General features: G+C 48.8%; 1 protein-coding gene across 1 annotated transcript; it reads left to right on the forward strand.

Moving 5' to 3' along the window:
• The first annotated feature begins 2124 nt into the window (after positions 1-2124).
• SH2D4A (SH2 domain containing 4A) lies at positions 2125-11323 on the forward strand. Its single transcript, XM_009947675.2, has 9 exons — positions 2125-2299; positions 3093-3252; positions 3783-3942; positions 6043-6108; positions 6500-6638; positions 7897-8113; positions 8513-8643; positions 9492-9712; positions 11231-11323. The coding sequence occupies exons 1-9, from the start codon at positions 2125-2127 to the stop codon at positions 11321-11323; spliced, it is 1362 nt and encodes a 453-aa protein (XP_009945977.1).
• The last annotated feature ends 289 nt before the right edge of the window (positions 11324-11612 follow it).

Raw genomic sequence — 11612 nt, forward strand, 5'->3', positions numbered from 1 at the left:
CAGGGGAATACTCAGAAAGCATTGCCCAGACGGGACCAGCTCCCCAAAAAGTTTTTTTTTAAATCAAAGAAGCCATTCATTTAAACAAAATTGATGCAGATTCGGAACAGCAACTCCATGCTTCTGGAATTAAGTTAACATTTTTAATAGGGAAAATATAAAGAAACCAGAGAAACAAAGCAGAAATGAGAAGGCTCATCCCCAGCTCCTGGTCACTGCACCTTCCGAGGGACTCCTGCTCCTGGCCTCTGCTGCAGCTAATGGTCTGCTCTGTCCATGCCCTGAGGGCCTTGAGGAGCTCCTTGTCTCTCTGTCTACAGCTGCTCCAGCTGCTCCAAGTTCCTTTCAAGCTCTCCCTGCTGAAAGTGCATGGAGGCTTCACTGCCCCGGGGCTCCAGCCAGCTCTGTCTTCAGCAGTTTTAGGGCAAGCCGTGTTCAGAAGTGGGGGGATGCTTGGGACAGCCTGCTTGATCCTGGCATGGGGGTGAGATGGGTGAAGGTGGACCAATGCAGCGGACATTGTCCTGCCAGTCTGACTTTATGAAGGTTGCTGTTGTGCTGCCCCATTTCAACTAATTAAACGTGTCCTATGTGTGCTTCTTGGAAAGCTTCAGTATTGTGCTCACTGGCTCCTCTACCACCTCCTTCTCTGTTATTTTACTTTATTTGTCAGAAGCCAAGCAGTCATGCTTTGACGCTGAAGGTGCTCCCAACAATTTTCTTCCAGCAATTTGGTCCTTAGGGGTCTAGCCCTTCTCTCTCCTGTAAGATGGCTAATTGATTTCACTCCAGGATTTAATATATACTCCCACCCTGGCACAGGTCCTGTGCCCTTTGTACCTCCACATTACTGCCTCATCAACCCCCTTCCTCCCACCTACTGCACTATGTCCTAGCGTGCTTGTCCCTTAGGCTCCCTGCATTTGTGCAAAAGCACATGAATAATCCCACTAGCTTCATTTCCTTGTAGCTTGCTGGCAACATTTCCCGAGAGTTTGCCTGGAAAGCCCCTGCTGTCCCTGGCCAGCCATCCTGCTCTGCCGTTGCACTTCATTCATGGTTGTCAGCCTCCCTGTGTCACTGGAAGTGCTGCCAACCAACCTTCTGATCTCCCGGAGTTTATCCAGATAAGATAAGGCAAAGAGTTGGTTTCAAGGTCTTTAGTCCACACTTCTATTTTCTCATTTGGCACCTCCCCAAGTGACAGGAGAACTCCCAATTTTCCAGTGAAAACTGTGTTGTAAATGTAAATCCACGGGCACAAAGCATAGCTGTGTGGGTGTTAGTAACTTGTTGGCATGCGCTAGACACCACCTGGCATCCCGGGCAGGAACAGGGGTGCTCCTTCTTCCCATCCGCTTCATCCTGTCAGACAGGGATGTCCCATGCCAGGCTCACCACGTGGGCAAGGCGCATCAGCAAGACCTGTCAGACTGGGAACTGCCTCAGGTCCTCAGCTGCTGACCATCCAAGTTGTCTTTCTTCGAACCAGCTGCACTCCTTGCGCTCTCTTGACTCGCCATGAGGCAGTCTTTGATGGATGGGAGCACTCCAAAATTCCCACTCCCACCTTAAAAGCCGGGCCAAAAGCCCTCCCCATCTTTCTTTGCTGAAACAAGGCAGGCCAGGCTTTTGATCATCAAAGTTTTCCTCTTTGGAAGGAGGAGGAGCCGTCTAGTCATGGGTTCATTGATTCCCTGCCCAGCAGGAATGTTTGCTTGGGCACAGCCAAGCCACACCTCTGATGACTGTAACAGGCCGCGCTCCTTCTCTTTTGATATACTATCAGCTGGGTTTATCAGAGTATCAACACAACCTCCTCACTCCAGGACCGGTCCCTTCTGGCCAGCTGTCCCTGCAGAGTGGGCAGGGGCTGCGTGGGAGCTGAACTCACCTCTTATTTCAAGGAATCTCAACAGCAGGTTTTAAGCTACTTATTTACTTTTTTTGGTCTGTGCAGGAAGTCTGAGCTAAAAAAAACGAGACAGAAGTATAATTACTCTGGCACGCCTGCATTCCTGCTCCAGGCTCAGGCGGCGAGAGACTCTTTCTTGTCGGAGCCAGGAAGAGGATCTGATCCCTGGAGATCATCGCCACAAACGTGCGTAACTGAAACCTGCAGCCATGCTGAAACAGATATTATCGGACATGTACATCGATCCTGACCTGCTGGCAGAACTCAGCGAGGAGCAGAAGCAGATCCTCTTCTTCAAGATGAGGCAGGAACAGATCAGACGATGGGAGGAAAGAGAAGCTGTCATGGACAAAGCTTCAGCAAAGAAGCCACTGCCGAGAAAAGGTAAGTCTCTGCCTGCCAGCTGCTTCCGCCTCTGGCACAGATCTGGCCGAGTCAACTGCTTCCTAGAAATAGGAGGTAATGTGTCCTTAGAGTAATTTCTTCTCCCAGGGACATATCATAATTGTTATTATTCCCAAACTGTAACTAAACCCACCTGGGATGGGGTAGTTTCGGCCAGGCACACAATGGTTTTACTCCCTGGCCCAGACATTCTGTCCTTGACCAAATTGCTCAACTCCCCTAGCTGGCAAGACAGGGTTTACTTGCCCCCAGGAGATGCATTTCATTAAGTTTCCCACTAAATGGGGCCTCTGAATCTGTCTATAAAATAACCATGGACTTGAACGTCTGTCCTAGGGTACCATATCTGCAGGGGGGTTCCCATTGTGCCTTTAGACCTGAAGTCCCCTTGCCAGGATTACACAGCATGCTGGCTGCTAGGAGGATAGCGCTCTTCTCCCAGCTCTCCCCCACGTTCTCTGTTTGCAGGCAGGGCATCCTCACACAGTTTGGGGAGGGCAGTGGCAAGGAATTAAAGCAAGAAAGGAAACAGTGGTGAGTCTTCTCCCTCGCCCCCAGACTGAGAAATTCCTCCTTCACTGACCTGGCTTCAGTACTGTGAAAAGAAAGGGGAGACGCGTGCTGCAGCCCAGCCAAGCTTTCCGCGCGCACAGCCGCTTTTGGAGACTCTGCCATTGGCAGCAGCCTGGAGGGCACAGCAGGCAGGACACGGGCCCTCCTGCATGGAGCTGCCAGGCAAACAGTGTTTGCCAAAGAGCTGCTTCTTTTCCAGACAACGGGAAGTCGGTGACATGGAAGCTCGGCGCCGACAACGATGTCTGGGTCTGGGTGATGGGCGAGCATCCTTCAGATAAATCGTACGCGGCCATCTGTGAAGAGATTCAGGCACAAAGGGCAAAGCGGTTGGAGAGAGAGCAAGGCGAGGAGGGCAGGTAAGCACCCTTCAGCTGGAGGACTTGGTGGGCAGGCGTGGTGGAGAAGGTGTTTGTAGGGACCCAGAGGCTGGAGTCTTCTCTGTAGGGGCTGTGGTTACCACTGCCATGCTTGACTCGCAGGCCAAAGGCACAGGCAAAGGTTGGCTTTCTGCATGTATGCACAGTTCTGGCGGAGACCAGCTCCAGCCTGAGGCTTGCCCCAGCTCATCGAGCCTCCTGTGATGCGGCTCCTGCGCGGTACCCTCTGCAGACCACAGGAAATGCTGCCTCTGTTATTGCAGCAGGTGATGAGTTTGGATTGCACTGATTCACCGAGGGGTGCCCATGTACAGCAGGATGACAGTTACTCACCACAAGTTGTTGATTTAATTATTCCACCTACCTGATCTGGAGATATGATAACTGCCTGCACACAACATGGCTTCATTGCGGCACTGCTCTGCTCACGTGCAGCTTCCTCACAAGGTGCTCAGAGAGCAGAAAGGGACTCCCTCAGGTTCCTAAGTCCTCTCTCTCTTGCATTGCAGAGAGACTGACTCTTCTGTAACATGGTCTCTACATCCCCAGCCCGGAGCCCTGGGTGAGACAGATCTTCACAGAAATAAAAAAAGCACTGTGGAGGAAAAGAAGGAAGATGGGAGAAAAACTGCTGCTGCTACAACAGGGAAGAGCCAGGAGCTCACAAAGGTAGTTTTCCTGCTTTTCTCCATAGCTATCAGAAACATGTGCTTTGAGATCTAGGAGGTGCAGCAAACTTTGGCTGCTATAAATAGAAATTTGAAAAAGAAAAAAAGCCAGCTGGCTGTTAAGGCTTTTCTTCTGCAGTCAGAGAAGAAGCTGTGCTGTTACATCCTTCCTTAGGACTCGGGAGGTCCAAGTGCTGTTCTCAGCTGGGATAGATCTGCTCTGTACCAACGGAGAAGTTACTTTGGATTCCTTTGCTTCCATCCTCCGTGGGTAAAACAAGTGTCACAGTACTTGCCCTCCTGCTCTGTGGCTGGTTTGGATGGCTTTTGGCGCAAGATCAGGGAGGCTATCCCAGGATCTGTACATGCAAGGCCACAATCCTCAGAAAAATCATCTGCTTGTAAAAAGAACAGATGAAAATCATTTTACAAGCGTCCTCTGACGTGCATATTTTAGGTTCTTCTTGGGTTTTTTTTGGTTTTCTAAAATAGAAAATAGCTTATGACCTTGACAGCACAGGACAAGTCCAAATGCAGTAACTACAGGGTCTGCTTTGCTGTGATGTTTCATTACAGAAATATTTTTCTCCAGCAATAAATGCATTTCTACTTTTTAACTGGCTACAAAAAGCCATTTGCAGAGAACTGAGAAAAAGATGAGTTAAATTAGCTACCCGTGTAACCAAAGTTGAACAGAAGGAACAGAACACCCTGCCGATTTAAGGAGAGAAGACAGAGCGAGTCAGTGGAGTTTTCATTCAGCCTTTTGCTTCTAACTTGTACAAGTATATATTGTTTTTTATACTGTATGTTTATATAGCCACTCTGTATTTCGGTATAAAAAGCACGATAAGTGAAGGTTGGGTTTTGGCAATGCGCCTCTTCTGCTGCTACCAAAATACTGAAGGGAATTTGGAGTGGCTGTCTCCTTTATCAAAAGCCTCCTCTGAGTCACACCGGGTTTTTCTTAGCACTGTTTGCTGAAGTTGAGCAACTATGTGGGAGGGTTTTTTTTCTTTTCAAAGGAAGTTATTAGTCAAAGCTAACAAGCAAAAAAAAAAGCCAACAAAAACCCCAAACCAAAAATCCCACCACCACCAAAACCAATCATCTAAACCCTTGTCAGTCTTGCACATGGAAATAGAGGGAGGTTATATATTTTGCTTTTGTTTTCCGTCATTATATTGTTAGCAATATTTCCCAGGTTTCTTGGGCTTTTGCTGTTAGAGGGAGGGATCAGACTGAAGAACGTTGTTGCATTTCCTAGGCCTGGAGGGGGGCTTTTTCTCCCCTCTCTCATCAAAGTGCTTTCTCCAGGATCGATTTCCCATTTAACCCAAGGGGCCGGTCATTGTGCTTGGTCTGCTGCAGGGGATGGGGGGGCTGATCCAAGAAAACAAGCTGCTTCACACACATTTGAAGTTCCTAGTTTCCTGTGAAGGAGAGGGAAATTGGAAAGCCGTGTTCATATTAAATATTAGCCAAGTAGGTGATGGAGATAAAACAAAGCGTGTCCTTGGTAAGCAGAGCAGTACAGTTAACTCATTACTCACTGTGCCGTGGGAGGCAGGCTGGGTCCAGCAGGGAGGTGGGTGGGTGTTTGCTCAAAGACGAGTCTGACTGTTCATCTCCAAAGGCAGGTCTCAGCTAGCGACTGCTGCCAGGGTAGCCAGACTGGTTTGCAGAGAAGAGCGCTTGGGAGATACGCAGCCAGTTGGGTCAGTTTGACGAGCAGGGGTTTGCAGCGCCCCAGCCACAGCAGCAAACCAGCACAGGCAGGTAAAGCTGTGGAAGGCAGGTTCTGCTAGGGCTTGTGTTAGAGGGAGGGAGGGAAGGAGCTGCTCCCTGAGAGCACTTGGGAGCATCGCTTAGCAAATCTAGCTGTGCTTATGACAATCCTGACACTCCTGAATTCTCCTCCTGAGGCATATTAGGCCTAACATGATGAAAACCCACAATGTTTGTCAAAGAAGGCTGGCAAAATTTGTTAACATAAATGTCACATCACTGCTTCTGCATTAAACACCTGTTGCTCAAAAAAAAAAAAGAGCAACGGTCCTAATGCTGCATTCATTTCTCACCGCTCTTTTCCTCCACCCAGAGGGGAACCAGAGATATTCACCAGATGCTGGCAGACTGCCATGTGAGGAAGCGTGGCTTCCAACAGGTAAGTGGCAACCTAGGATGCTCCTAACACTTTGAGTGGGGCCCCGGCTTTATCCCAGTCAGCCTCAGAGCCTCATCTGACCCAAGAACATCTTCACCTCTTGGACCAGTTTTATCCAGCGTTGCCATGCTCCTCGTGCATGGTGTGACGATTTGGAGATGACACAAAGCAGGCCAGGCTGGCAGACCGGGGAGCAGCCCAGGGAGATTTCTGGTAGGCTGTTTTCCCTCCATTCATCTGTTGTCACCTGCAGTAAAGACAGAGGGTCTGTATGTTGTTGAAATCAGAGGGATTCACAATAAAGAATGGGGTTCCCAGTATTTCAAGGCTAGCTAAAAAGTAGGGTTAAAACTAGCCTGGGACAAAGCTGAACATACAGTTTCTTTCACAGGTGAAGGAAGCACAGAGAAGAAACTCAGGAGAAGAGACTGCAGCCCCCCAGGAGACAATACCACAGAGCCACCCCAGCTCGGAGAGCCAGAGGAGGCTGCAGAAATCGGATGAGAATGAGCCTGAATGGCAGGAATCCTGTAAGATCTTAGGATGACCTTTTCCTATGGGGCTTGAGAAATCCTAGGGCTCTGTGGGGTCATCTTGATCCTCCTCTTGCCACGCTGGAACCGAATAATTGGTTGGCGGGTGGAGAGTACTGCCAAGAAATACAGGGCTGCATTATCAGAAATATTTCTGAGGCCACATAGCATTGAGACTAGAGCTGGGCAGGGAAATGGAAAATTTTTCCTACTGATACTATGTTAAAACATGCAAAAATAGGAACCACGTGAGTATAGCCAGGATAATTAATTTTAAACCAGAAACTGGCTTTTGTAGGACTTTGCAGTAACCATTGCTCTTGAGGACAAGGATAACGGGTGACGGGGACTAAATAAAAAGGGCTTCCCTGTCATCCAAGCACAATCCCACCTAAGCAGAGCCCTGCTGCACTGTCTCATGTAATGAATCCCAACAATAGGAAGGAAAATGGCAAACAGTGTGGGACTTGCAGTAGCATCCATCACTGCTGCCAAGTACTTCCTGAAGGAGAATCTCATGCTTTTTTTTTTCCTAGTTCCTCCCCTGCTGTTCAGTAGATGGCAATGCTGTACTACCAATTGTTTCCACTTCAGGCCAGGAGTTTTAATTTTCTTACTGATAAAAAAAAAATAAATCTGAAGGTGGTTACAAAAGCAAGGAAAGAACTAGCCTAACTCAGACTGACTGGAGAGCTGGGTACTCCTACAGACTCCAGGATGAGCTGGACCTAGACAATCAAGGCAAAAATAAAGCCAATTTGTCCACTTTCCATAACAGTTTCAGCAAGAATCTCTTTCACCCCCCAAAAATGATCAGCACTTTCAAACCCTTCAAAGGATTGATTTGGGGTCATTTCAGCAGCTTTTATTCCATATGCCCTCCCCCCTTCTCCCCACCAGCTCACATGAAAGGCACTACAGAAATCTATTCCAGAACCAGGAGTCAGCATTCAAAACAAACTCAAGTACTCTCTAAGTACAAAGGGACCGGGTGCCCAGAAAGGACCCAGATTTTTAATCTCTTGAAGGAATGAAAACTGGACCCTGTTAAGTAGCAGATGCCCAAAAGTGATGTGAGACATGTGGCAAACGGTCTCACACTTAAGTGCATCTTTCACCTTGTGAAACAGGTTATTCTTCCACCTCATCGAGCAGGAAGATGGCCAAAGGGCAGCAAGCTTAAAACTTGCCTGCTTGTTCGCTCCTGTAGGACTCTTTTTTTGTTTGTTTTTTTGTTTTTTTGTTTTTGTTCCAGTGCGGAAATCCAAGGCAGCAGACGAGAAGAGACGCTCCCTTGCACGGCAAGCCAGGGATGACTACAGGAGGCTTTCGCTGCAGGGCATCCACAGAGGGAAGCAGGCAGATATTTCCAAGGGTGCTACAGCAGGAGATCGGCGACCACTCCAATACCCACCTCTCCCCCCCAAGCCTAAACTTCTACCTCCTGTGATGGCAAATGGAAGAGTGATTAGGTATGGAAACCCCTGCGCACTGTGGAGGGGAGAAGGGATGAGATGCTTCTGCTCTAGAATGGGATGGTTGAGATGGGAGTGGTTAGCTCTCCTCCTCGCATGGAGGAGACACCCTGCAGCGAAAAATACAGAGCCTAGACTATATTCCAGCCTAGGGTGTGATGAGGCTTATATGTTCACCCCTGGAGGGTAACGGGTTTGTTTAGTAGAGTGTCCTAAGCCTAGAGTGCATACATCCTGTGTGCTAGGTGTCCACTGAAATCACGTTGCTGACAGCTGCACTAGCATAAGCCTTCTGTTTAGGGCTGTTCTTAACATCCTGAACAAAAGATAAGCCCTGCCAAGGGCTCAAAAGCTCTCATTTGAACTTGATGCATAAACCACGTACTTTTCTAACAGGAAAGAGGGAATCCAGAGGACAATCTCCAATTCCACTGAAGAAAGCATCATCAAATGGTTCAAAGAGGAGCAATTCCCTCTCCGAGCCGGCTATCAGAAAACTACGGACACGATAGCGCCTTGGTTCCACGGTGAGTCCTGAGCATTTCTGCCCCAGTCCCACTCTTTAAGGAGTTGTTTCTGCTAACACAGCTGCTGCCACAGGCTGGGCCCAGGAGATTTTCAAAGGTGGCTACGTTTTCCATTTTAAATATCTATGAATGTAGTTTAAATTCTTTTAGCATTATGACAAAGGGCAAGCTAAACTATTAGAACAGAGGCCAGATCTTCAAGATACCCTGTACCTCTGTGCCACCCCTGTAGCGGATGGATGGCCACCCTGGTAACTGTTAGGATCAGGATGAGAGAGATCTGCGCACACCTTATCCCACTCGTCCTTGGTCCCAGGTAATTCTCCCTCCACACATGCTCATTATCCATCACCTCTCCGTCCCGTTTCTAATGGGTCATCATGATCCCATCCATCTCCCTTCCTTTGGAAAGCCCTTCGATCCAAGACCGCAGCGAAGAAAGCATTACCCTCTTGTAACCTGGGCTTTCAATGCTTGCACGGCTTTCCGATGGGACCCATGACCGCAGCCTGCACAGCCCCACTGTACTGGAATCAGCACACAACACGCTGCGATGCCGCTCGCTCTCGTTACACAGAGACTGTCCTTTTGAGCCCTGCACATTTGTCATTCGTAATCGGCCGAGTCTGCAGGAGTTAACCTAAAGCACAGTTAGCGCGTGGCCATGGCCTGTTACTAGCAATGGCAGTACTGTTCTCCCCGGGCTACTGGGCAAGAACACAACGCAAGGGATGGAAGTGCCACGGCCTGATTTCAGAGCGGTAAAGCAGATTTCTTGAGAGAACTGTTCCACCCAGCGCTGCACAAACAGTTTCCTCCCTTCAGTTTTGTGTTTTGGTTCTGAACAGGTATCCTAACCTCTACGAGAGCAGAGGACCTTCTGAATAAATCAGTACCGGGGAGTTTTCTGGTCCGGGTCAGTGAGAAAATCAAAGGCTATGTGCTCTCCTATCGGTCTGTGGAAGGATGTAAACACTTCCTCATTGATGCCTCCAGTGACTCCTATAGCTTCCTTGGAGTGGACCAGCTACAACATTCAACGCTGGCTGACCTTGTAGACTACCACAAGGTGAATGTCTAGCAATGCATTCATTAACTGTTTGTTTAATTGCCTCAGGGCACTTCCAAATAAGAAAGAATAGATTCGGTTGTTTAAAGTAGGTAACTAGACCCACTTTAGCTGCCGTTGGGTATCCCATGTGCTGCTCCAGAAGGGTGTGCCAGCCTGATGGGTACATTTCAGGTGACCTAACACATCTTAAACATCTCAGACCTGACTCATTCCCCCTCAAGTGTGCAGAACACCTTGCACACAGGGCTCAAGTTACTTAAAGCACTATTTAGTAGAAATGCTGACAAGGTGAGAGGTGACAGCATACTCACACAGACTCCTTTTTTTTTTGGATTCTCTCCATGGTTGTGGGGTCCCGGCAAGCTGGGTAAGCAGAAAATCCCGCTTGCCTTCAGCTTCAGCATGAAAGAGAGCAAGGCATCTTTATAATCTCGAAGCAGGCAAGGTGTGATACTGGGCAAAGATAAAAAATAGGAAGGAAGGAAGAAAGAAGGTTGACAGGTTCTTGCAACAGTAACAGCAGCGTTTAGTAGCACTGACTGCAGCTACATGGGCTCCCAGGAGGGCCAGATGGATTGTTCATTTCTTTACTGTAAGATCTGCCCGGGGACAGGACAATCATTTTGCTTAAATGTTCATTTAAAATCCATGTTTCTTTTATAAAAGTGCCTACCCTAATATAGACATGGGTAAACAAAATCAGACATGAGGAAAATATCTATGTTCATTTGCTATATGGAGCTCTACCTGGGCCACCTGAACTTGCTTCTTGCATGGATTTACAGTTCAGGCTGAAATTGTGGAAAGCAGGAGCTATAGAGGATTTAAAGCCTGGCTGTGCATATCTATATTAACGATAGAGCCATGCCCACAGCCTGCAAAAAATCCTACAGACCCCCTGCACCACAGCAGACATGGGCAGGGTGAACCCACCCTGCTGAGGCGCTCTAGTGGGTTCTGCTAATCACCCACCAGGTGACCATGAAAGAAGGCAAGTTCCCACCATGCATCCGCTGCTAGGGTGGAGAACAAGATGGGAAGCAGAGACCGTACTACCAGGGAATTCCCTTGTTAGAACAGGGCTTGCCTGAGCAGAGGGCATGTGATCGCCCCAGGATCCCCCCTTGTCCCTTCCACAAACGCAGCCAGGAGCACGGTCCACAACCCCCCTGTCCTCTTACCTGCATGCTGCACGGTCCTCGCTCCAGCACTTTCTAGGCAGGGCAGCATTTCACGCCGTAGAAGGTGCAGCTGCCTACGAGACAAGCGCAGCTCCTTCCAAGAACTGCTGGCGTCGTGTCACTGGGTTAATGCACCGAGCACAGACGTGGCTTTATGAAGCCAGAGGTCAGCCACGTGGGTCCTTCTCCTCAGGGCACTGAGCTGTATCACACAGTGGGATGAACAAGCCCACACCGTAACAGGGGCAGGGAGACTGCTGTCCACCACCCCGCGATGTTGTGACCGGTCGGGTCTGTTCGAAAGATGGTGTTTAATTATGTCCTACATCAACAGGACGAACCCATCACTTCCTTGGGGAAGGAGCTGTTGCTTTACCCGTGCGGCCAAGAGGACCAAGAACCAGATTACATCTCTCTCTTTGAGTGAATCTCCTGGTCTCGCTGTGCAGCCCTGTGCTTGTATTCACAAAGACTGAACTTCGAACTAGAGGTGCTGATGCTTACCTGAAACGGTTGCCATAAGTGCCTCCATTTTATATCCCTCCCCGCAAAGCAGTGGGAGGATAAGTACCGTTGTGGGCTTGCTGTATGAACTGGGTTAAAGGCCGCATCAGCCCAGCAACCTGCAAAGCACCTGGGTGTATCCCACACAACAGAGTGAATGAGGTGATGAAGTAATCAGTTGAACAGAGAGATACTGCCACGTATTTTCAGCG

Source organism: Leptosomus discolor, chromosome 4 (genome assembly GCF_034619465.1).
Source record: "Leptosomus discolor isolate bLepDis1 chromosome 4, bLepDis1.hap2, whole genome shotgun sequence".
Classification (NCBI taxonomy): domain Eukaryota; kingdom Metazoa; phylum Chordata; class Aves; order Leptosomiformes; family Leptosomidae; genus Leptosomus; species Leptosomus discolor.